Source organism: Sebastes umbrosus, chromosome 13 (genome assembly GCF_015220745.1).
Source record: "Sebastes umbrosus isolate fSebUmb1 chromosome 13, fSebUmb1.pri, whole genome shotgun sequence".
In the NCBI taxonomy this organism is placed as follows: domain Eukaryota; kingdom Metazoa; phylum Chordata; class Actinopteri; order Perciformes; family Sebastidae; genus Sebastes; species Sebastes umbrosus.
The window spans coordinates 10,852,828-10,878,432 of record NC_051281.1 but is presented as its reverse complement, the minus strand read 5'-3'; the positions used below and the strand labels follow the sequence as shown (position 1 = coordinate 10,878,432).

Sequence of the window (25,605 nt, the reverse complement as noted above, 5' to 3'; positions counted from 1 at the left end):
CCATTAGTTTATAGTGTATAATGGTCTTTATTAAATTCTTGAAGATCTTAGATGCTGTGTGTATTGTACTTGGCAAATGACTCCGCTGCTAAATCTAATTCCATCTAACATCAGTGTGCTGCTTGAAGTTGATTCTATTTCCAACCTCTCCTTTATTTGCCTCTTTCTACTAATTACCTTTCTTTCCACCTTTTTTCTTCCCAATCCAAACGTCTCTCTCATCCTATTTATCTAATGACCTCATCCTCCTTTACTCACCTCCATCCCACTTCCTCTCCTTCTCTACCAGGACCCCCTTCAGCTCCTCGAAACGTGATCTCTTCCATCAACGAGACCTCCGTTATCCTGGACTGGAGCTGGCCGGAGGACGCCGGCGGGCGCAGGGACGTCACCTTTACCGTCCTCTGCAAGCGCTGCCGCGGCGAGGCCGCTAACGGCAGCAACGGCGGCAACCTGCGTTGCGAGCCCTGCCGGAGCAATGTTCACTTTCTGCCTAGGGCCGCGGGCCTCCACAACACCACGGTGACGGTGGGCGACCTGCTAGCCCACACCAACTACACCTTTGAAATCGAGGCGCTGAACGGTGTGTCATCGCTGGCACCCAAGATGAGGCAGTACGCCGCCGTCACCATCACCACCAACCAAGCTGGTGAGTTGTCACAACAGATGGGGAGATGGATAAAGGCATGCACTCATATAATCAGACAGATATAGGAGGTTAACTACAACACAACCACAAGAGTCCAGACACCATATATAAACTGTATATGGGTGTGTGGTTCTAATGCATGAAGAAAACTATCATTTGAATTTTACTGTGGATAAAACCGCAAGTGTATAAATAAAAAAGAAGAGCTACATACCTCTCTCTATGCTGCACCCCTTTTCTCCCTCTCCCTCTAAATATCCCTATCATATAGTCTATGGTTTATGTGCTCCAAACATATGCACTCCAACCATCAGCCCTGGACATTTACAAGGCGATCCCAGGCCGCTGTTCTCTTGTTTAACGACAGAGATCGAATGTCTTCCTCCTTCGCAAAAAATAAAAGGAAAATATCTCATCCTTTTAACAGATCGCCTTTAACGTGAAGATGGGCACCCAAAACTCCCATCAATCTTTTATACAAATATCTCTCCACACATCAAGTCCTGAGATGAATATGAAGGCAAAAGGAAGCGGTGTTGTGAAATTCCAAGAGTAAAATAAATCTAGCTGCTGCAGAAAGCGCCAAACCTCAGAAATCCCTGACTCTAGCGAGGAATGTGCAAAGGTCTGGCCGTATAGCGCATCGATTTATTCTGTTCCCTATTCCCGTTCCCTTCACTGTTCTCTTACACTGTTTGCCTTTGTGTTCTGTAATGTTTTTGTGTCTGCAGTTCAGCGATTGTTTTTATTCCACTCAGTCATTATCTCTCTCTTCATCTGGACACAGGATCCTTCCAAACTCAACACACACCCTCCCTTATTCTCTTCTTCTTTACGCATTTCTACAACTCTCTGTAGGCCTTTTTTCTTTTGGGTCCCAAACCTTGTGAGGTGATTTAGCACTTGGAAGGTGGTTTTAGAGCAGAGTGAACAGATGGGGGTTTCTCTCATAAGTTGTCATACGGCGAGGTCAGACACTACATCACGTCGTTGATGATAGGCAGATGGCAATAGCTGTGAATTTCAACAGAGTGGTTGGTCTAGGTATGTCGTGAAGTATTGTGCTTCCAGCCCGTTGTTTGTTTTGATTTGAATGCCGACATAGCACCTCCTTGTACCTGCTTTATTTCAGGATCATAAGAGTTGCTTTGAGTTACATGTCACTGTTGGTGTTTAGGCATTATTCAGGTCGAATCAGTGAGGCAGGACAACGCAGTGACTCAGGACATGTCACATTTTCTTAACTCAAGGCAAGGCATAATTAAGAAGATTTCTCTTTCTGTGTGATAATCGTACAGCATATATCTTCCTTGGGGAAAGACTCAAGGGTAAACATACACATACACACACACTGTAAGGATAGATACACTCAATCATACATATGTAAACTCTCTGAGTCGGTGCGATGAATATGCAAATGCGAAAGGTCGTGTGTACACACTATACACAGAGAGACGTCTGCTGCGTTTGCTCTGTGTTGTTGTCACACCTTGGCTGTATTAAAAGTGACAAGGTCCAGACATGACGTCTTTAAAGTGACAGGGCAGGGATGAGAGGTAAATATAGATTTTGTGTGTGTGTGTTCACATACTCTACGTGCACTCGTGCCCAGGCTGCAGATAAGTCACGACTCAAATCATATGTTGTTATGAGGGGGAAAGGGCAAAGGGGATTCAAAACTACACATGTGAAGTAAAGACCTTCGAAATGAAAAATAGAGAAAGGTTTAGCATGAGTTTTTTTATTATTAACCGTTATAATCTGCGTGGTTAGTCAGGGGGAATCTCTCTGCGATCGGCATACATATTAGATTTGAAGAGGACTTATCAACGCTAAGAGGGTTATGTGTGTGATCTGAATATTAAAAAACATCTTTAATGTTTGAGGGATCATCAGAAGAGATGAATCTTTCCATATCATAGATCAAGCACATAGAAGCACAAACATACCCACCTTCCCTTGTACCACACACCCACATATATCTCCGCCTGCAGCTGCACACTCTCCATCAGCCCTGAGAGTTTACAAGGATTAGGTATGTCAGTGCACTAGCCCCACCCGTCTACAGTACACTTTCTCTCACATAAACACTCACACACACACGTACAGATGCCAAAGCTGTTAAAAGCTGGATTAAGTGTTTCCCTGGGAAGGAGCTGTGTGTCCTGGCTGCGCTGTCAAGGTGCTGTCAGATAGCTCTCCTCCTTCCACATCCTTTGCCCTCCACTCATTGTCATAACTATGCAAACAACAGAGTAACTGTGATCCACATTTAAAGTAGTCTAATATCAACAGTCTGAACTGCAGCTGAACTTGGCTCTAGTGGCTCTAACAAGAACAAAACACAGGCACATACAGTATATACAGTATATACTGTACATGCCTGGGCGAATAACTTCCTCATCTGCTTGTTGATATGATGATGTGGTTGTTGGTGACCACAATGGAACATAGAGAGAGAACATTGCTTCAGGCTTATTAATATTTCATCTCAGTATGTGTTCACATATCAATAATGTATTCCTCCAAAGTTTGAAGGTGGTAAGGATCAATAACTGTGCAGTCCAAGAGAATGAACAAACAAAATGGTGTGAATAGAAGACAGGAATGAAGAGAGAGAGAGATGACAAGCAAACAAAAGCTTCTCTGGTGCGTTAAAATCCGAAAGGACGCAGTAGACTCTATGTTTTCCCTGAAAATGCTACAATGTGAACAACAAATCTGAGCTGAGGTTTCTTTTGTTTGTTGAGATTAAGAAAGAAAATAATAATACACTGACCAGTCACCATTTTCTTACCGTTAGCATCTATCTATCACAGACGAGATCCCATATTCATAGTCTCAATCATCGTGGGAGAGACTAAATGTCCTTGCTGCAACAAAACCAGATTTCATTCAGCAATCACGGCTACAAACTTGGTATTGGTAAATAAACTCTTGTGGCCACTGATCAATGCTGTATTCAGTTATGTCGATGATGGCCCAATGATGTTTAACCATCCAGGGGACGTGCTGTGTTTATTAAATAAAAAAGCAACTGAGTTAAGAAGTACAGAAATCAAACACAAAACTACAATTTGTCAAAACTTTTTATTGGGGACCGACTCAAATGACCTTCTTGAAAACAACTTCTCTGCAAAAGACAAGAACAGAAGAATTGTTTAGTCTGTGATTCAGTCTGCCAATATCAGATCTTAGCAATGCTTTTAAGTCATTGGACAGCATCTCTTCTGATTGAAATCTAAAGTGTTGCTACCAATATAAGTCCACCAGTGTTGGACGGAATAAATAGACGTGTTCCAGCAGCTGTGCCGTGTCCCTCACATCACAGGTGAATGACGCTGAAGGCCAGTTTTTAAGGCCATTATGGGCCTGGTGTCCTGTATCGGTTTTACAGTTATACCACAGACAGAAACAGAGAGTGACAGCAAATTAAGTGCTTGGCAGTAGACATGCAGAGAGAGAGAGAGAAGCAAGGAGAAGGAGTAGGAGGAGGAGGAGAGGAACTTGAAGCTGCCTCCAAGCGGCCCAGACACAGTAAATCATTACCACCATAAACCACAGAGCCAATAAAAAGCACAGCCTCACCCCGCTATCAGAACCAGAGGGAGAGGAGGAGAGGAGGAGCAGGGGGTATAGAAACAGATTCTCCCCATCTGGATTCATTACAAGAGAAAAAATAACTTCCCGCGGAAATACACACGAGTATATGCACGGATAGACACAAACACACACACACACACACACACACATACGGAGACACACTCTGCTATATAATCACAATCAAGAAAGGCTCGAACATTTCAAAGACAAACATGTTTTTTCCTGTGGTCTAATAAAATTAAAAGTCGATGCCTCAGATGCCGGGCTGGCCCCGGAGCTGCCTGGCAATTAGAGAGCAGTAAAAAAGGGAAATGAGAAAGGGAGTGAAGAGAGAGAGAGAGAGAGAGAAGGAATGAGGGAGGGAGGGAGGGAGGGGCGCAGGGCTTGATAGAGGGAGGGACGTGCTGAATTACTTGGGACCATGTGAACTCCCCGAGGCAAGGCGATGCATGGGTGAAGAGGATTGGCGAGGAAGATTGGCGAGGGAGAAAGAGCCACACCAAAAGGGACAGCAGTGAGAGAAAGGGGAAGAGATGGTTTATATATATTCAAATTAAAACACATTGCTGAGAAATGCAGAGGAACAATAGACGCTACAATGAAACGCTAAAGGACATGCAAATGTACCGCGTTGTATAAGCAACATAAACAAGAACTAATGTGACTCAATGGGAGTTTGATATTCTCACCAGCTCCAGAGTCACTTAGCGTGGTTTTCTTCATTTTGATGACATTACTCAGTGATTCCTTTCAGATATACACATGTCAAAGCTTTTACTCACTCACTTAATTGCTTGAGTTATAAGACTGGTTATCAACAGTAGAAAGATTAATAGGCTATTTGTTCGTGTGAGAAGAAAATGTCAATAGTTCAAGGTTGGGTTAAATCTGTAAAGGTTTCTCAGTTTATATTGAAGGAGAAGAGTGTGGAGGCGACAATATGACTACCACTGACACGGTTTTATGCCGCCATTATACCAGTATTATAAAACACTAACATATTGGTTCATGGCAACTTCATTAGTAAAATGTATAACGTTTTGTTTTGAAGGGTTAAAGATGAATCATCTAATCTATAAGCACTATCTACTGCATCACTCTCACATAGTTGAAGTGCACTGATGTCAGTATTATAAGTCTTTGAGCCAGTGTATGTGTGTGTGTGTGAGTATACTGTATGCACTAGCCAGTATTTGCATCAGTGTACATGGTCTCGTTCCTGGGCCAGAGCCTTTAATGCGGCCCCACTGGGCAGCAAACTGAATTAGGCTAACAGGAACCATAGACAATTGCCAGGATGCAACACCGGAGGACTGAACTTCCACTGAACCTCACTACGAAGGAACTCACTCTCTTTCTCTCTCACTCTGTCTGTCTGTCCATGTCTCTCCCGCAGCTCCATCCCCGGTCGCAGTGATCAGAAAGGAGAAGACGTCTCGAAACAGCGTCTCGCTGTCCTGGCAGCAGCCAGAGAGACCCAACGGCATCATCCTCGACTATGAGATCAAATACTACGAAAAGGTTGGTGCAGAATCTGTCAGCCCTGATTTTCCACTCGTCGACAGTGTTCGGAGATTCGGGTCTTCAACAGAATATCAGCAAATCTCTCTGCAAGACAGACAATCCTCGCTGCTCATGTCTCCCCAACCATTCTCTCCTACATATTCTTTTCTTTTTCTTCCTTGGTTTTTTGCTGCAAATTATTGCACAAACTATTTTGATAGCTAACTTCTTACGGACATCCTTTTTGGAGGAAAGAACTTCTGTCTCATGCATGGTCTTGCGTCTTTTCCCGTATCACTTCTCACATGTTTTGTTGACTAATTGTAGTTTGGAGACCAGAAAGACTTGTCGGGGATTCCTCCTTGTGAAACGTCTTGTAATGTGTGACCCCCAGTCGTCAATCCCTCGTGTAATGTGGAGACCACAACAACAACAAATGATACCCCAAGATAGTCGTGTAATGAGATTAGTACAGCAATCTGATGACTTTGGAAGTTGTATTGTGTGTAGGTGCCATTAGAGTTGCTAGTGGTTGGATTTTTCTACCTTTGGACAGAGCCTATAGATGCAGTATATTAAGGAGAAGTGGAGACCGACTTCAAAGATTGCATTTGAAATGTGCTTACTGTGGGCATACTCTGAAAGAGTCTCTGCAGGCTTCCTCACGTTTCCACGTGTTTGGGCCTATAGAGCATGCACACTAAAGTCCTCCTCCAGGCATGCAAGTTAAGGAAAGGCACTTTTGAGAATGGTGTCAATCGTTTCATCAAACTCTTCGCGAGAAAGTGAATACGTTTCCAAAAGATTTCCAAAATGACAAACTATTGCTTTAAATGCAGTGTTTCCTTGGATTACTTTCGTTAATCTACGATCTTTTCCGTCTTGTTATATGTATGGAGTCAAAAGTCACATTACAAAAAACAGTTTTGAAATCATGTTTCCCTTAACCCCAAAAAGTTTTGGGGTTTGGGTTCAAATCTTTGCCGTGAAATTGATTTTGCCCAGTGTCGCTACTATAACAAGCCCAAAATATCCTCATGTTGTGTTCTCGTCCTGCATCCTGTCATCCATTTCTCACCACACCTTTCTCCTCTCCTACTACCTCTATCGTCTCTTCTTCGTTTTTGTCTTTATGTCTTCATTCTTCTGCTTTATACTCCTCCCATAATGTTTACCTCTCATCTCCTCTTTTCATCTCTCCCTCTATGTCTCATCCTGTCCTCCTCTCCTCTCCTCTCCTCTCCTCTCCTCTCCTTAATGGAGACAAGTTTTATGGCAGACAGTAAACGCGTCTGTGGGGTCGCTCATTCCTCTGTGAGGGAAATTAGTGCAGAACGAATTACACTGGCTTTCAGGACCAATGCTGCGCTATGGCTGACATTTGATGGTGAAATTAGCCGTGGATGCAAGTTTAATCACTCTGGCAGATTCAACGTGTATATGTGTGTGTATGAGTATGTGTCCCAGATCCCAGTTTGCTTGAATGCCAGCAGTGGCCCCTAATCTCTTGATTAGTAGGCAGACAGAAGCTGTTTCCTCTCTAAACTCTGTTCCCTGCTCAGCCATCCTTACCTAAGATGTTAAAACGGAGAACAGCGAGAGGAAAAGTTAATGACTAATACTGGGTCAGAGCTCACTGCAGGTCTAATTCTCAGCTCACACATTACAAATGCATATAAGAAGATAGGGGAAAGAATGAAAGGGTGGGGTATAAGGAAGAGTCTGTGTGACAGAGTTTTGTAATGAATAATCTCTTGGCTATTGCGCTGATCCTTGTTAATCACATCGTCTCTCAGGAATTACTGGAGACACTCAGGGACAGACACACAAACACATACGGTTCCCAGAGGATTCTCCACAGCAGCCATACATACCCAGGGATTTCAAACCCCAGACAAAAGGCTCTTCCATGCAGAAGAGCAAACTGGGACACCCAGGGGAGACCTCCCGTAACATGCCAGGATAGAGGCCTCTCCGTGTGGCAGGCGGAGGGACGCTGAGGGCCTCTAGCATGCCAACGATCAAGGCCGTAGGAGGACAAGAGTTGGAGCACAAATTCCCCACACCAAGACCACACCATGACTCACTTATGAGACAGAAAGAGGCTTTTAGAGACGCACACACGCAGATATAATTGCATGCACACATAAACAGGATGGTGAAACGGAGCACAAAAACAGACCGAGAGATTAAAAGAGAGCTTTTAGCAAGAAGAAGATGTTCAGATTTGCAGCATCAAGCCAAACTTCTCTGTTTGTGGTTTCCTCTGTCTTTATTTACACAAGTTTAAAACAGACACACACAGTGTACATTATCATGTAATTCAATAGCAATTTACCGACGACTCTGGCTTCCCTTAATGTAGAAAAAGGGAACATCTCGCCAACAACCACACAACATCCTTCAAAGCAGAACTACTTCTGTATAGCAGATGAATTACTCGATGGACCAATAGATTTCTGGGTCAAACCAATGGGCGACAAGGGAAGTCATTACGGTTATGTTTTCTTTGTGGGGTTTAAAAACCAAAGACCAGGACAAGGAAAAGTGTTAAAGAGGGGCATTTTAAAACTTGATTTATTCCATTTATGTAGTTTGGGGCTTTTCCAGTGAGAGCACTATAGTGCGAGGCAGAACACAAATATTAATCGTCACAAGTCATTTAGTCTGTAAATCCTGTAAAGTGCTGATTGGACTTCTCATACTTAAAGTGGTGCACCAGTTTCGTAACGTTTCCTGCCAACTGATGGAAACATGGTCTTAATAATCGTCCATGTGCATCCAATGGATCATTTACCGTAGCACATAAATTATGTCGAGTCATCGGAGGCTCCAGTAGCATAAATAACCTTCAATGCACATGGCATCTGTTGTTTCCGAAGTTACATGAAATATAAACTTCTCTGGGAACGACTGAATGATCACATTTCTACTGATGGATTTTTAGCTTGAAAGGAATTTATACTTAAAAGGAAAAAACAATGAACTGATGCACTGACAGACTCTACATTACACTGATACCAAGGGAGAAGAATATCATACATTTACTGTTGAGTAGCTACAACAAACTATTTGCAACTATATGGTATGATACATTTTAAGATATATGACAGATATGATGATATAATTACTCAACATATTATCATACAACAGTTCATATGATAACATACGAAAAGTTATTCCTCATGTTTCGTGTTTTTTCCTACGAATGTCCAGCTTTAATTTATAACTTTGTGAGGCTTAGGCAAGAAACCTACTCAGTTACGTTTAGGAAAGATCGTAGTAAAGTAACACCACACCGGAAGTGGCGTAAATTAAGTGCAGAAGTTACTTGACAAAAATGACTTAGTCAGGTTTAGGAATAGATCGTGGTTTGGGTTAAGATAACACCAGAGTTGGCGAAACTTAAATATGGAAGTTACGAGACAAATAAATCAACGTTTACTTCTAGTTTCACACAGGGTACGAACACCTGTCTCCTGGGCGAAATCTACCCTGAAACCCATCCACCTCGACCTCCTCCCTACGCAGCGTTCGCTGCTCTTTATACTTCCTCGTTCACAATTACGTGGATTACATACAATGTATTTTCTGGGATACATATGAATTAGAGTGCATGTACTTTTCATAGGTATAGCTATGAACAGTGTATGAGAACAGCCTGGATTACTGTAAGATTAATATTAAGTAATACATTTCCCATGGAGTCCTGCTAAGTAATCCATTTCTATTGCTTTTATGACATATAAATAGTAATGAATAACAAATTTAGGTTATGGCTAGGTGGTATATAAACCACTTAAGAAAGGTGAAGACATGAAGAGTTTCATTATATCAGTAGCTGACAAGAAAACCTTTGCAGTTACTTATTTTGAATGAACCTAACCATCTTTTGCCTTCGTCTTGGCCCACACCGCTCTTTCGGCCAACACATACCACTGTGTCACACGGTCAGGAAACCAGAGGCCCAAGTTTCCAAAAGTGCAAGGGCTGTTCCCGAACTGTGTATCCTATATATGGGAATTCTTAGGGAATATCTGGTGATATTCTCGGGAATTCCCAACCAGAAAACTTCCCAGAAGAAGAGAGGTGTTTCATCTTTGGAAATCCCGGGCTAACTGTGCGATCTTCCCGACGCTTTAACCGGCTTTGGGGCGCTCTACGGCCGATAAGGCACTTCCAAGTGCACTTTGTGAAAATAGAATTTGTGGGAATACACTTGGCTGATTGTTTTTGCATGTTTTATCACTGCAATCTAAAGAGCAGAGAGAGAGAGAGAGCTTCAGATCCACTTTAATTTGGGCTGTTTATTTAGTCTTAGATGGAAGGAATGCTGGCTCAAACGCTGTATTTACAAGACTTCTGCTGTACATCTCCTGTTTTGGGGTCTGCATGAGTTTGCATCTATATGTGTGTGTGTGTGTGTGTGTGTGTTATACAAGCTATAATTTCCTACAGCTTTGTTTAGATTGTCAAAGTAGAACGCAGCACAGAGGCCGTATTAAATTCTAGCAGAGTTCTGGTGACACACACACAAGTGAATAGCTCAAAATCACACAGCTTGTCGGACTGCAGAATCCATAAAAGAGAGGCGTCAGACCTGAGTTTCTTTCTCTGTCTCTTTGTATCTCTTTCTCTCACACACACACACACACACACATACAGAGATGCTTGTACACACACCTGTGTGTGATTTTTCCAGGGGATCACATGCTGTCCTGGACGCGGAACGGTGACAAGCTGCGAGTAGATTTATAGTTGTGATGAAGAGTTGTCCCAGCGCAGGTCTGGTGTATCAGTTACTTCCTCACACATCGAGCAGTTTAAAAAGCTTTGTGCACCATAAAACTCTGATCCACTCCATTAATGGGACTGAAGTTTCTTTTGGACGCTGCTCGTGTGTGTGTGAGTGAATGTCGACTTGTGTTTATGCTATTGCCCGTACCAATGAGCGCCTCTTTATAACTGGGTCTATAAAATGATTTGACTATGCCTGAACACGATTTGGCCTTGGATGATTTTTATGAGCTTGGCCACGTTGCAAAAACATGTAGCTCATTTTCAGGATTGTTGAAGTCATCTGTTATAGGTTGTCATTAAGATTTAAGATCGGTCTCGTCCTATTTTCCGTCCTATTTAGCAGTTTGTTTCAGAGCATCAAACTGGTTCTGTAATCATGTGATTGGAAGTGTTTCTGCAGCACGGACTGGCTCAGCAATTTTCACCCAGCTCAACAATTCAAACACAACATTTGACATAAAGTGTATTTTTGTTGAAGAAATGATTCATTCATATTCATTTTTCTTTAATTATAGTAAAGTAAAAAAGTTACTGGTGTGTTACTGGTTCTGAATTTATGTTACGTTATGCTGTCCTGATGCTGAAAGTAGTTTTCTTGCCTAAACTGAACCAAGTTGTTTCCTGTGAAGTTTATTTTGAAAAGACTGGAGCAGAAATTGATGCTGGTAATTCAAAAATCCACCAGTGGAAATGTAAAGTTGCTGTTGTATTCTACTTTCACATCTTTGTTTTAAGCCATAGGGTTGAAAAAAAATGCATTTTAATCACACTTAATATATTTTTCTTTAATAATATTACACACATAAAAAACTAAAATAAATACTAATCTGCATATAGAATGCTTTATGCATGTTGTGGATTACTTATGCATTATAAAATGTGTGGTGCACATTAGGAAATGGGGTGAAACTAAAAGGGACAAAACTGTTTTTCTGAAACATGATTCTGTTTCACATCAACTCACTAAATATACATGAACATTTTTGTTTGTGAATGTCCGTTTTCTTTTCACAATTTTTTTTTATTAGTAACAGATTGTTTTTGTTTCATCTATGAAGTCTATATATTTCTATATAAGTAACACCTGACAATAATGGAGTATACTACTGCACGAAAAATAGACATAAACATCCTCCGCCTGTTAACCTCACTGTGGAAATATCACTGCACAGAGCCAAAACAAAAAAAGCTACTTTCTATCTTCTCTCTTCTCCACCTACCTCCTGTCCTCTCATCTTTTCCCCACCGTTTTTCTTCCTTCCACATCTGGAAACAATGTGCCGAAAGCAGCGCTGGTGTGTAAATCCTCCTGTTGTTTTATCAGTGGAGATCAGTAGGAGAGAAGTCATAAAATAAGAAGGACATAATTCATCAGATTGGGAAGAAAGCTGCCAAACTGTCTGGGATGTTTGTGTGGGTGTGTGTACATGCACTTAATGCATAAACTGTTGCATTATATGAACTGTATATTGTTATCATTAATAGTTCCAACCCAGACTAAATTGTAGTATTTAAAAATAAATAAATAACTGTCTCATAAATATTGACTTCCTTTCTGTCTCTTCCATTGTCCGCCTTGTTTTACAGGAGGAGCAGGAGACCAGCTACACCATTCTCCGTGCTCGTGGTTGTAACGTGACTCTGAACGGTCTGAAGCCCAACACGGCCTACCTGCTGCAGATCAGAGCTCGCACAGCCGCCGGATACGGAGCCAGCAGCCCCAGCTTCCAGTTTGAGACCAGCCCCGACTGTAAGTTCAGCTCAGAATACAAGTTTTATAGTGAGAGCCAGTTCTGTCCTGAGAAATAACTGATGATGAATACTGAGATTATGGAGCCAAGTTTGACACTGCTCATTACCTTTTGCTCTCCGTCTTTCAGCAGCCTTCTCCATCTCCAGTGAGAGCAGCCAGGTCGTTCTGATCGCCATCTCCTCCGCCGTGGCCATCATCCTGCTCACTGTGCTTCTCTACGTCCTGATTGGCAGGTCTGTCCGCCGCTCACTTGACTCCATTCCCACTGAGTGTTTATTCCTCCAATCACAGAGATGCTTGTGCTCTCTCCCTTCAAAGCCTGAAAGTTGATTGTATTTGTATTTTTCAAAATGGGCGCATATTATGTATTTTGATGTTTCACCAAATACCTCATAATGTATAAGAGGAAACTAAGAATTGCATGTTTGTGTGTGTGTGTGTGTGTGTGTGTGTGTGTGGCTGAAATTGGCAGTCAGTAGTGTTCAGAGAGAGTATAAATCCACGGCTCATTATAAGACTTACTGATCCTCTCTTGGTTTATAAGAGCTGGGATTACAAACACACACACACACACACACACACACACACACACACACACACATACACATACTCTCACTATATAGCCTTCAGGCTGGGCCAACGGGTGAAGTCTTGTTGGGAGATGTGGCACTACTTATGACCTTTCTCTGTTTGTATTGGCAGGTTTTGTTGCCACAGCAAATCCAAACATCCTGATGAGAAAAGACTGCACTTTGGCAACGGCCACTGTAAGTACTGCACCCTGCTTTTGTGAGGCCTGTTTCGATCTATCCTCTCTGCACTGTACTATTCACACAGCAGAAATACAGTATCGATAGTTTGATAGCTACATCTAGGAGATGTTTTTCCTCAGAGCATCTTTACCGACGGCGGTTGTTTCAGAGCGGCCTATTTCCAAGCTGGAAGTGGTTTCCCCTTTACCTCGGTTCATTTGGTCATATGAGAAGACAGTAATCGGACCGAGACCATGTTGAGATGACGGTTTCTCGGTCCATTTGCGAAGCAATCCTGGAGGCTTCATTTGGATAAGGAACAAGATGAGACTGTTCCCTTAGCCAGCTACAGCGAGTACTGAGACTCAGGGTTTAAACTGTCTCTGATTATAGGGTTTACTCCAAAGAAAAGTCCTTTCCATTGATACATTTTTGACCAGTGACACAAAGTCTCACGTGGCTTTTTGTAAAGTTGAAATTGTCTGTGTGAGATTGGACCATTGTGTAAGGTAACTAACATGACCAACACAAAGGGACAACATGTTTAAAATGAACTCCTATGTTCTTGCTTCCCCTTTGTTGCTTGTTCTCCTTTATTCCAATAGGATGTGTTATTTATTAGGAGTACTCCTACCTTTAACCTTGACCCAGGTATCAGCCCCAAACTCCCCAGGCACCAAACTGTGTGTCCACTGCTTCATGAATAGTTTGGATAGGTCAGATGTAGAGCGTGAATTTCCCCTCAGGGACTAATAAAGTACAACTTTATTGCTTAAAGGGGTAGGTTCACGTGTTTTTTAAAGACTGTCTTAAAACATATATCTCACACAAAAATGTTGAGTGGTTCTTTGTTAGTTAATTTGTGTGTATCACAAATCAGCTGCACATTGACCAGCGTGTGTGCGTCATGGCTTGGAGGTACGCCATATTGTTCAACTTAGCAGCATCTGTTATTCTAACTCGAGATTCGCTGCGTTTACTGGCTCCTGTTTGCTCGGAAATTCTTTACCAAAACTCAATTATATGAAGACTACATCATCTTCAAAGATTTGGTTTTGTTGCCCAGAGTTCGATCTGTTTTGAGTGCTGTTTTTTTAATAGTAAAGCTGAGCACTAGCCAGGCAATATGTCCTTACAAAGTCATTAAAATGTTCAGAGGACATATGGATGTAAGGACACACATAAGGAGGCACTGTGTTTTTAACTGATGCAACCTGTTCTCTCCTGCTGCAGTGCGTCTGCCGGGTATCAGGACCTACGTGGACCCCCACACGTACGAGGACCCGAGCCAGGCTGTGCACGAGTTTGCGAAGGAGCTGGACGCCTCCTGCATCGCCATCGACAAAGTGGTGGGAGCAGGTGAGAACGGACAAAGGACAATGCTTGACTTTGCTGCATACACAGAAACCATACAGGTTATTTCAGGCAGGCAAAGTCAAACTAAGACTAAAGCTACATTGCAAAATCACAAATTCAGTTTATTTCATTTCTAGCATTGACCCTCTGAAAAGCTTTTTGGAAAAAGGTCTCAACTTCTGCCAGTCTGTGACGTAATGTATCAGTGACACCCTAGAAAAATGCAGACTATGTTAGACTTTCACTACCTCAATATCATCACTGAATTCTCTGAAGTATTAGCAATTAACTATTGTCTCACTGAGTAACGTAGGGACGTAAATTGTAATACATGGGCACAGATCACTGGTTTGATTGGGTCATCAAAGGAAATGTTTATCAGTGCAGAAAGCAGATGCTGAAAAGTCATTCCACATCAAAACGTATAAAAATAGAAAGTAGACTAAGAGAAAGAAATGGTTTCTTCCTCTCGCCGACCTCTTCATTCCCCACTCTCACCTCACAGTAACTTTACTTTCTTACTCGTTCACGCTCTATTTAAATGACAAAGACGCACCAAGTGCTCGACCACATACAGAAAAAAAATGAGGCGCATGTAGCGCTCCCATATATCTACATTTTCGTAGCAGCAGGCTAGTTTAACTGTGTGCCATATACCGCACAGCTGGGAATGAGAATGCATTTAATGCCCCAGCTTGAGGTCCCTTCTATCCAGCCCTCCTCTATGATGGAGGGAGAGATGGTGAAATTACAAGTTGTTCTGCTCAACTTCAGCTGGTTCATTTCTACCTTTCCTCTTTCCTTACTTTTTTCTATTCATTCTCTTCTATACATTTCCCCACTGATGCTGTATGATTCTGATGATCGCTACAGTGAAACAAGCTTCCTCTCCTCTCCTCTCCTCTCCTCCCCTCTCCTCCCCTTGTGTACTCCCTGATAACTTGAGCAGGAGTGCAGACGGGAGGGTAATGCATTGTGATTCATGTCGAGTGCAGGCAGAATAGATGGAGACTAAAGCACACAGCACATAACGGCAGGCCGGCCTCCAGAGTCCCAGCAGCCCTCCACACTGTAAAGCTGTCAGGACGGCCTGAGAGTCTAATACCTGACTCCTCACTGGACTACGCTATACACTCCACAGTGCATTTTTCATACTACATAGCTTGCACATAGCATATAAATATCTATAGGGCTACAATGATACACACTTGTTTATTTGAAATCAGATACAGACAGGTCAGTGTCTACTTCTGATATGAAGTATTTGTATTTTTAGTCATTTTAGAATCTGTCAACATTACACTGATTCTCTATAACACATTAACGCATTAAAAGTTAGGTTTTTTAGGTTGTAGCTAGAGTGAAGATACTATACTATAAATAGAAAACCTAAGGAATCCATTGATACCAACCATGTTATACTAGCTTGTCACAAAGTCGGCTAAATTACGCTCCAAACTTAAGGTACATTTTTGGTGGGGGAAAAAATGGCATGTCGTATTCAAAGGGGTCACTTGACCTCTGACCTCAAGACATGTGAATGAAAATGGGTTCTCTGGGTACCCACGAGTCTCCCCTTTACAGACATTCCCTCTTTATGATAATCACGTGCAGTTTGGGGCAGGTCATAGTCAAGTCAGCACACTGACATCTGTTGTTACCTGTTGGGCTTGAGATTGCCATGTTATGATTTGAGCACATTTTTTTATGCTAAATGCAGTACCTGTGAGGGTACCTTGACAATATTTGTCACTGTTTTGTGTTGTTAATTGAATTCCAATAATAAATATATACATACATTTGCATAAAGCAGCATATTTGCCCACTCCCATGTTGATAAGAGTATTAAATACTTGACAAATCTTCCTTTAAGGTACAAATATGTGATTAAATACTTTAAGCGACTGACACCCCTAGATTTCACACAATGAAGCATTAATTACAGGCCAATTACAGGGACATGTGCAATGCATGTTGCATTAAATTTAGATTTAAAGCAATGCTGCAGAAAAGATAAAAAAATTATAATGAAAGGAAAACATGAGGGAAAATATTGTATTAATAATACAATAGATAATTAACACCAGTATGTGTATCATCCCTCTAAAACCAATATCAGTTGAACTCTAATACTATCACACGCAGTTGAGTTCACACCAAAGAAGGCTACACTACAGTTAGTACACTATACATTTTTAATGTGCACAGAGCATAGCCGAGACAAAATAATATTTATTCTAGTATGTCTCCATACTTACTTCTATTTTTATGTATGCTGGAAAGCAATTGTGAAATCATGCTCAGGAGGTATTACATCTTACTTAGTGCCAAATAATTGCCTCGCTTTCACTCTACAACAACAAACTGTAGGTGTTAGATGATTGGAGCCACTCGGGGCCAACTCTCTTTGGATAGTCCAACGCTGCACTTAGCTTAAGAATCACACCTTCTGTTCATTTATACCTTTAACACAAAATGATGATTATTTTGTTAGCATTCAGCAACTGCAGCTCCCTTAAGGCTTTCACACTAATTGCTTCTGGGACATGCAGTGTTGTTGCTACATGTGAGTGCTAATGAAATAATAGTTTTACAGTGATTCAAATACCAAAATGATCACGTTTTAGCAACCAGTACAGTAGAAGACAAAACATACCTTAGAACAGTGGTTTTCAAAGTGGGGTCCGGGGACCCCTAGGGGTCCTTGAGGGGGTTCCAGGGGGTCCCCAGCAAAAAGGGGAATCATTTATTTTCACCAAAATTGCATCCATAAGTAACACAATGGCAGAATGTCGATGTGCAATATTACTTTTCTATTTTAGTTAACTTATTTCACTAGATTTATCTTACTTTTATGGTTATTCTACCAGGCACTGGTGTTGATATTACTTCTTATACACTTTATATTTATTACTCTGTTGTGATTTTTATTCTTATGTGTTGTAATTTTTGAGCTATCTCTGGCAAAATAATTGCCTTTGGTATTAATAAAGTTCTATCTTATCTAGGGATGTCAATCGATTAAAATATCACGAGTGTCAGTAGTTAATCACGATTAATCGCAAAATAATCACACATTTTTATCTGTTCAAAATGTACCTTAATGGGAGAATTGTCAAGTATTTAATCCTCTTAACAACATGGGATTGGGAAAATATGCTGCTTTATGCAAATGTATGTATATATTTATTATTGGAAATCAATTAACAACATAAAAAATGACAAATATTGTCCAGAAAACCTCACAGGTACTGCATTTAGCATAAAAAATATGCTCAAATCATAACATGGCAAACTCAAGCCCAACAGGTAACAACAGCTGTCAGTGTGTCAGTGTGCTGACTTGACTATGACTTGCCCCAAACTGCATGTGATTATCATAAAGTGGGCATGTCTGTTAAGGGGAGACTCGTGGGTACCCATAGGACCCATTTTCATTCACATATCTTGAGGTCAGAGGTCAAGGGACCCCTTTGAAAATGGCCATGCATGTTTTTCCTTGTGAAAATTTAGCGGAAGTTTGGAGCTTCTTTTAGCCTCTTTCGTGTCAAGCTAGTATGACATGGTTGGTACAAATGGATACCTTCAGTTTTTCTAGTTTATATGATGCCAGTATCTAGCTTTAAAACTGAGCCTGTTACAACCTAAAAGTTTCAAGTTGTGTTAATGCGTTAAAGAAATTAGTGTCATTAAAAACAAATTTGCGTTAATGCGCTATTATGAGACTTACTATAAGAAAACCCCATTGAGTTATAGATGCTCTTGAAACGCAGGTTATATAGGAAAGGGAGTGGATATTCAGCTCTCTACTCTAAATCTATTGTAAAACAAGTAAATGCAAAGTGAACACTAGAGGTGATGTCAACAGTTCTGTCCGTCAGCTTGAATACAACCACCCACCTGTGTGATTTTTATGAAACCATATAAGCACTCTGAACAACACACAACATACCTCTTCTTTCTCCATCCCTGGCTCAATCCCCATATGTCTCCATTAAAACCAGACTTTCATCTGCTTGCCAATCGGTGATTGTGTGTTAAAAGACAGAACACATGCTCCGCTCTGCTTACATGGGTCAGACTTTAACATCAAAGTGGGATACGTAGCTCTACTCAGAGCAGGAAAGGAGGGAGCGTCCCTAATCAAGCCTTGTTAGACCGAGATCTTCTTTCTCAGAGTGACCACATTAAAAAGGTGCCTTGGCCTGGCTTGTCCGTCCACCGCCGAAGGCCAGAAGAACAGGCGTGCGTTGGGTATTTAGATAGGTTGTAATTATTCTGGCTTAAGTTTTTCCAGACCGCTTCAAGTCCAAGGTTTGACCCATGCTCTCTGATCCGGAGCTGCTATGGGAAATGATTGTACTGGACCGAGCGAGATCTGCACATGTCTTAGCTGTGACATCACCTCGCATGAGTACATTCAATATGCATATACATTATTGGGTAAAACACACACACTCAGACGTACATACACACAGATATACACATCCCACTCATCTTCCACAGTCCAGCCAAATCCCCGTCACCAGCTGTATCATGGCTGGCTGCCTTTGAAGTGGCCAGCCTGCCTACAGAGCTTAGTACCTGGTGAATCTCACGAAACACATGCGCTGAGGTAAACACACCAGCGAGGAATGCTAATTGATCTCTCCCAGAGTGGATGTTGAGTCACGCTGCGATGTTTTAATAATACGACACTGAAGGAAAATTGAAAGAGCACTTTGCTTCTCTGAGTTGTTATTTGGACTGTGGATTCGGGCGGATCAGTTTCAAAGTTTATTACTACACATGGTGCCATTACTATAATTAGTGGTCGTAACACATCATTATGCAATGATCTCCCTCCAAAATCAATAAATGCTTTTCCTGATTAATGGGAGTTAAGTAATGACAGGGGTAATCATTGAGATCTTCTTTGATCGTTGCATCTGTTAAAATTGTGGCAGCTCAAACAACAGCTTTTCTCAGAACTGCACAAACAGAACCTCTGCCTATAAGCTTGTTAGCAATGCTCTCAATGGTGAAACCGACCTATAGCCACGGGTTAAAGGACCAGTGTGTAACAATTACGGGGATTTATTAGCAGAAATTGAATACAATATTAATAAGTATGTTTTCTTTAGTGTATAATCTCCTGATAATAAGAACTGTTGTGTTTTCGTTACCTTAGAATGAGTCGTTTATATCTACATAGGGAGCGGGTCCTTTTCACGGAGTCCACCATGTTTCAACAGTAGCCCAGAACGGACAAACCAAACTCTGTTAACTTTTCCTGTTTGGGCCGGAGTCAATAATGTTACTCGCTCCCGTCGCCGCCGCCGCTCTCTCTCTCTCTTGCTTCACCACTCACTTCCCACGTACACACACACACACTTTACGCACTGGCTCTACTCCAACTGGCTCTAGAAAGGGCCATTCGGGTTTTTGCATCGGTCGCTGTAGCTCTCCAATACGATTTGCACACGGGAGAGGCTTCAGTTGGTTGCAATCTCCTCACCTCATCGTTAGATACCACCATATCCCACACAATGGACCTTTAAGTGAATTCAAACATCCTTTAAAAGATGGATGACATTTGACTTAACTTTTTGGCTCAATATAAAAATATACTCTGAGTTTTCCAGACAAGGCGGTTAGTTTAGTTACCCAGTACGTTGCCCTGAAGTAGATCCCTGTGAAGGGCTAATTTCTGTTTTTCCTGTTGGTTGGACTCAAAGACAAGCGTTTGAAATGATTTATGTAAAATGTAAGGTTTTTGGAAAGCTGCTTATCCTAATATCCTGTAGGCCTACATGTTTAGTCATAGTATTTACCTCATCTCTACAATGGAGGTTGCAAGAGTACAGTAACCATGAACCCTAGTCTTAAAGGACACAGTTAGCCTATGAGAATAAGACCCGGGTTGAAAAATAGCAGAATTTCCCTTACAGTTTAAAGCATTTGCTACATTTTCTACAGATTGAGTCAGTTCATGTTTGAACCATGAATAATTAATTAAAGACGGAAATAGTTCTATGGGGAATTAGCATATGAATCTTCATATCTTATCGCTTTCCTTTAAGCATATACATCTTAATTTCTCATGGATTTTGAAATTTGGACCATTTCTATATCTATACCTACGTTTATATCATCATAAGACAATACAAACTCATAGCATTAAATACTAACCACTGTGTTTTATAAGCAGGGTTTCTGATATTACTAAGTGAAATCGGGACATGTACTGTATGTGTTTGAGATAAAAGAAAAAATACAGCAGCTCTTCATTTTGTTACATCTTCCATGATGTCATCTGTAGGTGAGTTCGGCGAGGTGTGCAGCGGTCGCCTGAAGCTGCCCAGCAAGAAAGAGATCTGCGTGGCCATCAAGACTCTTAAAGGAGGATATACAGACAAGCAGAGGCGGGACTTCCTGGCTGAAGCGTCAATCATGGGACAGTTCGACCACCCCAACATCATCAGGCTGGAGGGGGTGGTAACACGCAGTAAGTGCATCTATGACTCATCATTTAAAGGCACATTGAAGGGAGGGCTTTCTGAAAATCAAATTATATAAGGTTTTACTTCAAGGTCCTCTAAGTTATTTTTTTATTTGGAAGATTTCATATTTACGTTGTATTCTGTTAAAAAAATTATAAATTATGATTGTTAGTAAATTGGCAACAATGCTTAACAAATAAAGTTTAAGCACAAGAACAGGACAGGCTAGAGTAAGATAAAATATGTTCGAGTAAGCGAGAACAGATATGATTTGCATTCACATGCCGTCACAGATTTGGCATCTCCAGAGAGTCTTTTTACCGATTCCGGATTTGCAATTGTCTTTGACAAATGGCTCTAAAGTGGCCGACACTTCTGTGAAAGAGCGCAGGAGTTTTATTGAGTTGCCGTGGTGTAAATCTCTGCAGATCAATGTGCTCTGATCAAAGCCTGTGTCCAAAGCGGGCATAAATCCATAAATCCATATCTCTGAGTCGCTCCCCTCTGGGCCTCTTTATAAGACTATCATTAGCACACAGAAGGCCTCTTTAAAAAGGAATGACTGCAGAAAAAAGGAAATAATGAGTCTGAACTTTGTCGCTGAGAAACGGGCCTGGCCTCCATCTCTCCCTGCGGCACCAGGCTTGTTAAGCAGCTCTGCCAGTGTGGTTATTCTAAAGAGTAGAATAAAATACATGGAGAACTTCCCTCACTTTATTGTCCCCAATTTTGGCTTCCTCTTATTCTGTCTCATTTGTTCTTCTTTTCTTCATCTCCCCTTCTTTTGTGTAATCGCAGTGCTTTAATTGCTCCCTGCCTCTTAAATTTCACTCATTTGAATTCAGAGACTTCACCAGCACGACGACTTCTAATGAAAAACAGCATCGCAGAGGGATCAAAATGTAATGTACAAACAGCAACAGGCATGACATTCAAACCATCTTGCGTTAATTATTTATTGCTACTTCTTTTCCTCTTTCTATTACTTTCTCTGGTAGTTTTTACAGACATGTCAGGCAACTGCAAAAAAAAATCCCCAGTGGATGAAAACTGCAAATTGATATTTCAGACACACTTATGATTCATTGTTTTGAGTCACCACTGACCGGAATAAAGCTGCACAATTATAATTTACATATGTCTTCTCTTGAGCAAAGATGAACACTGCATTGTTGGATTTTAAATTAAATTTACATGCTATTGAATTTTTCTTTTTATTATTATTTAATTTAGTTTTGTTTTTTTATGTTATTTTTTCAGTCATTTATTCATGATAAAAATGTGAAAAACAATTTGACCATAAAGTTATGAAAGTGGTTAAATAGTACTAAATCATTAACAAAAATAGAACAAAATCAGATTTTTTTTTAAGTTACCTCATACTTTTTCTGTGAGATTTCTGGGACTCAGAAAAAATGCTGGGAAGCAAAGCGAAAATGTTTGGTAATAGCCAAAAATAGCAAAGAATGAGATTTTGGACACAGTATATCATTTTTACATTAGAAAACATTTTTTTATTTGCAAAAAAATCACTTCTTGTCACTAAATCATCAAACATTTTTTTTTGTAGAGGACCAAAAATTAAAAATAACTTTTGTAAGGAAAGCAAATTCACTGACAAACTCAGCTTTGTTCCTACCTCCTTGTTATTCAGCCTTGAAAACGTACAGGCTGAAAGTGAAAGACTGTTTATGTGTGTGTGTGTGTGTGATCCTTCATCATTGAGACTGTTTGCCTAATACATCTTACAGTATACGCCACTCTTCCTATTAATGTCCAGCCGGTGAAAAATGCTGCAATAACACATGACTGTGGTTTCATTTGCTGCTTTTAGACTAATAGGGGAAGCCCGATATTCAGTACTACGAGTGTGTGTGTGTATGTGTGTGTGTGTGTGTGTGTGTGTGTGTGTGTATGTACATGACATTTGGAGGGATACCCTGAACACATGTGCGTGAGCTGAAGCAGCATGAGTGCAGGGCATAGTTTTAGGAGGTCCATTTGATATGCTCTCACACACACACACACACACACACACACACACACACACACACACACACACACACACACTGCTGTAGGGTGATTTATTAAGCTGCTCCTGTTAATTCTTAATAATCCTGAGACTTTCACACCCCATTTACCTTGCTGCTGCTTTTGGCTGATCCACAGGCCGCATATTTGTAGGCGCGCACACACACACATGCATGTACTCTTTTCTCTCACACACACACACACACACACACACACACACACTCACGCTTGTGTTCACAGAATAAAGGGGCTCGGGGGCCTTTATCTTTGCTGCCAATGTTGAGAATAGAGAGAAAGAGGGAAGGGAAGAGGGCGGAGGACAGGAGGGAGGGCCGGGTGTGTGTGTTCCCGTCTGAGACTATAAAAGCCGTCCGCTGGTAAACGGAGCGATCCATCACAGCCTTTTAGGGGTGGGAGGGTGTGGGCGGAGGGTGTTTCATTGTAGCTGCGACTGTGTTTAGATGATGAGAGATTTTTTACTGTAATTGAAAGAGAAAGTGTTGCAACTATATTGAGACAATCCATGCTGTTGGGGGTGTTGAATCTCTTTTCTTTTACAGCGGCAAAAAAGCACAAAAGCATATATATCGAACCGAGAAGCAAAGAGTTAGTTTAAATTGGGGTATGTACTCTATGCTTTATGATGATCACAAACTGGAAGTTTATTTTTTTAATCTCTACGACCCTGATTTAACTCAAGCACACTTTCTGTCTTGGCTCATTTACTTTCAGCTGTTTGTTGTGCCAAAAAATACTTTTTCTGTGAGAGTCTGATTGACTCATGGGAGCATTTTGAATTGTAATTCGGACCAGATCTACTTTGATTTAATTAAAGACATTGAGCCAGCAAACTTCCATCATTACTAATGGGAAATTGTGTTTTTTTCCAATGAGTTTGATAGACTTGTTTCTTTAAACAACCGATTCCATCACGCTCTCCACTCAGCCCTGTGTCATTCCTGAAAGAAAAAAAAAAAGTCTCTGTCTTGCCAGATGTGGGGAGGGTTCACATTAATACATGCAAGAGGGAAGGAAGGAAAAGGGAAGGATGGGGTGATGTGATGGGGAAAAGGGAGGCAGCAGGGATGATAGAGAGAGAAGGTAGGTCGGGAATGAAAGAGGGCAGGGGGAGGAGGGAGGAGGCCACATTAATCAGAATAAAAGGGAGAAGAAGAAGCATACGGCTGGTGGTAAGTCAAGAGTGAAGCGGGGAGAACAAAGCCATCTGGGACACAAACAAGTCCTGACACCGACGCTGTTCATTTAACAATGGCTGATTTAAAGGCTTTTTTTTTTTCTTTTTTCCCCTCCTGTAATAAACCTTGTGCTGGCCGTAGTCTGATCAGGTACAGATGATAGCAGGCGGCGTGGATTTACAGCCAGATCCTCCACAGAAATAAAGATGTCACACTTTGACAGCTGACCTGCTGGGACCCTTAAACTACGGCTAGGATCATTTTATTCTGTTGAGTGTGTGTGTGTGTGTGTGTGTGTGTGTGCGCGTGTGTGTGTGTGTGTGTGTGTGTGTGTGTGTGTGTGTGTGTGTGTGACAGACAGACAGAAAAGAGCTCAACCTGGTCCCTATCAGGGCCCGTGTACGTCTGCTTTAAGTCAAGTTACAGCCCTCCCTGTTGACTCCCTATGACTTTGCCAGTTTCAGAGAATAAATCTGAAATGAATATGATGTTGGGCTATGAGTGTCTTTTGTCTGGTGGAGTGTTTGGCTGATAGTTCAACAGGAGTCGTTGCTCTCACTTTGTGCATGATACAACTGATATGATGTGACCAATGACTGAAACATCCCCTTTTTGTCGCAGGTAAACCCGTCATGATTGTCACAGAATACATGGAGAACGGATCCCTGGACAGTTTCTTGAGAGTAAGTATTAACACGGACAAACACACACACACACACACACACACACACGTAGAATGGATCATGATGGAACACATACTTGACAGCTATCTGAGGATTAAGAAATACACGCCAGGAAAGACCTTAATGCGTTGAAAAAAAGGTCTCGCACCTGTACAACACCGTCTACATCAAACATCAGGTCACTCTGTCCAGCAGCACAGTAAATCTTTGCTTTTCCATTTTAAGAATGACATCTGTCTACATTTGTCAAATGCTGAACAGCGACATTTGGTTCAAACAGGTGTTACAAACTTTTTTGATTTATGTACATAGACATGAATTTCCCATTTTTTTTTCATGATGGTAAGCATGAAATCTATTCTGATGTAATCCATGTAATTGTGAACCGGGAAGTATAGAGAGCGGTGAACCCTGCGTAGGGAGGAGGTTGGATTGGATGGGTGGATCAAAAAATACCAGACTTTTGCCCAGGAGAAAGCTGTTTGTGTCCCGTGAGAAACCAGTTAGTTAGTTTAAGCCAAACCACGGCCTTTTCCTAAAGCTAACTGAGTAGTTTTTTGCACATAACTTCCGTATTTAATTTGTGCCACTTCCGATGTTATTTTAACCCAAACCACAATCTTTTCCTAAACCTAACTAAGTAGTTATATTATGAAAATACTGGAGCGGAAATTGACACATGCGTCATGTGTTGCTGGACATTCATAGGAAAATACACAAAAAATACATTATTGAAAATGTTGTGACCAGCTGTGAGACTGTGTTTCAACCCTACAAGTGCAGGACTGTATGTGGAC

General features: G+C 41.3%; 1 protein-coding gene across 7 annotated transcripts in view; it reads left to right on the top strand.

Annotated features, from left to right (window-relative positions):
- Positions 1–25,605, top strand: part of epha3 (eph receptor A3) — a 142,915-nt gene that overhangs the window by 95,618 nt on the left and 21,692 nt on the right. For 5 of the 7 annotated variants that reach the window (XM_037789169.1, XM_037789168.1, XM_037789173.1 and 2 more), the window contains 8 exons: positions 290–649; positions 5,649–5,773; positions 12,143–12,305; positions 12,436–12,541; positions 13,011–13,075; positions 14,294–14,419; positions 20,718–20,903; positions 24,747–24,808. In XM_037789169.1, coding sequence (XP_037645097.1) covers positions 290–649; positions 5,649–5,773; positions 12,143–12,305; positions 12,436–12,541; positions 13,011–13,075; positions 14,294–14,419; positions 20,718–20,903; positions 24,747–24,808 — 1,193 coding nt within the window. The remainder of the gene's footprint in view (positions 1–289; positions 650–5,648; positions 5,774–12,142; positions 12,306–12,435; positions 12,542–13,010; positions 13,076–14,293; positions 14,420–20,717; positions 20,904–24,746; positions 24,809–25,605) is intronic. The other 2 variants (XM_037789170.1, XM_037789172.1) reach the window with 1 other exon arrangement.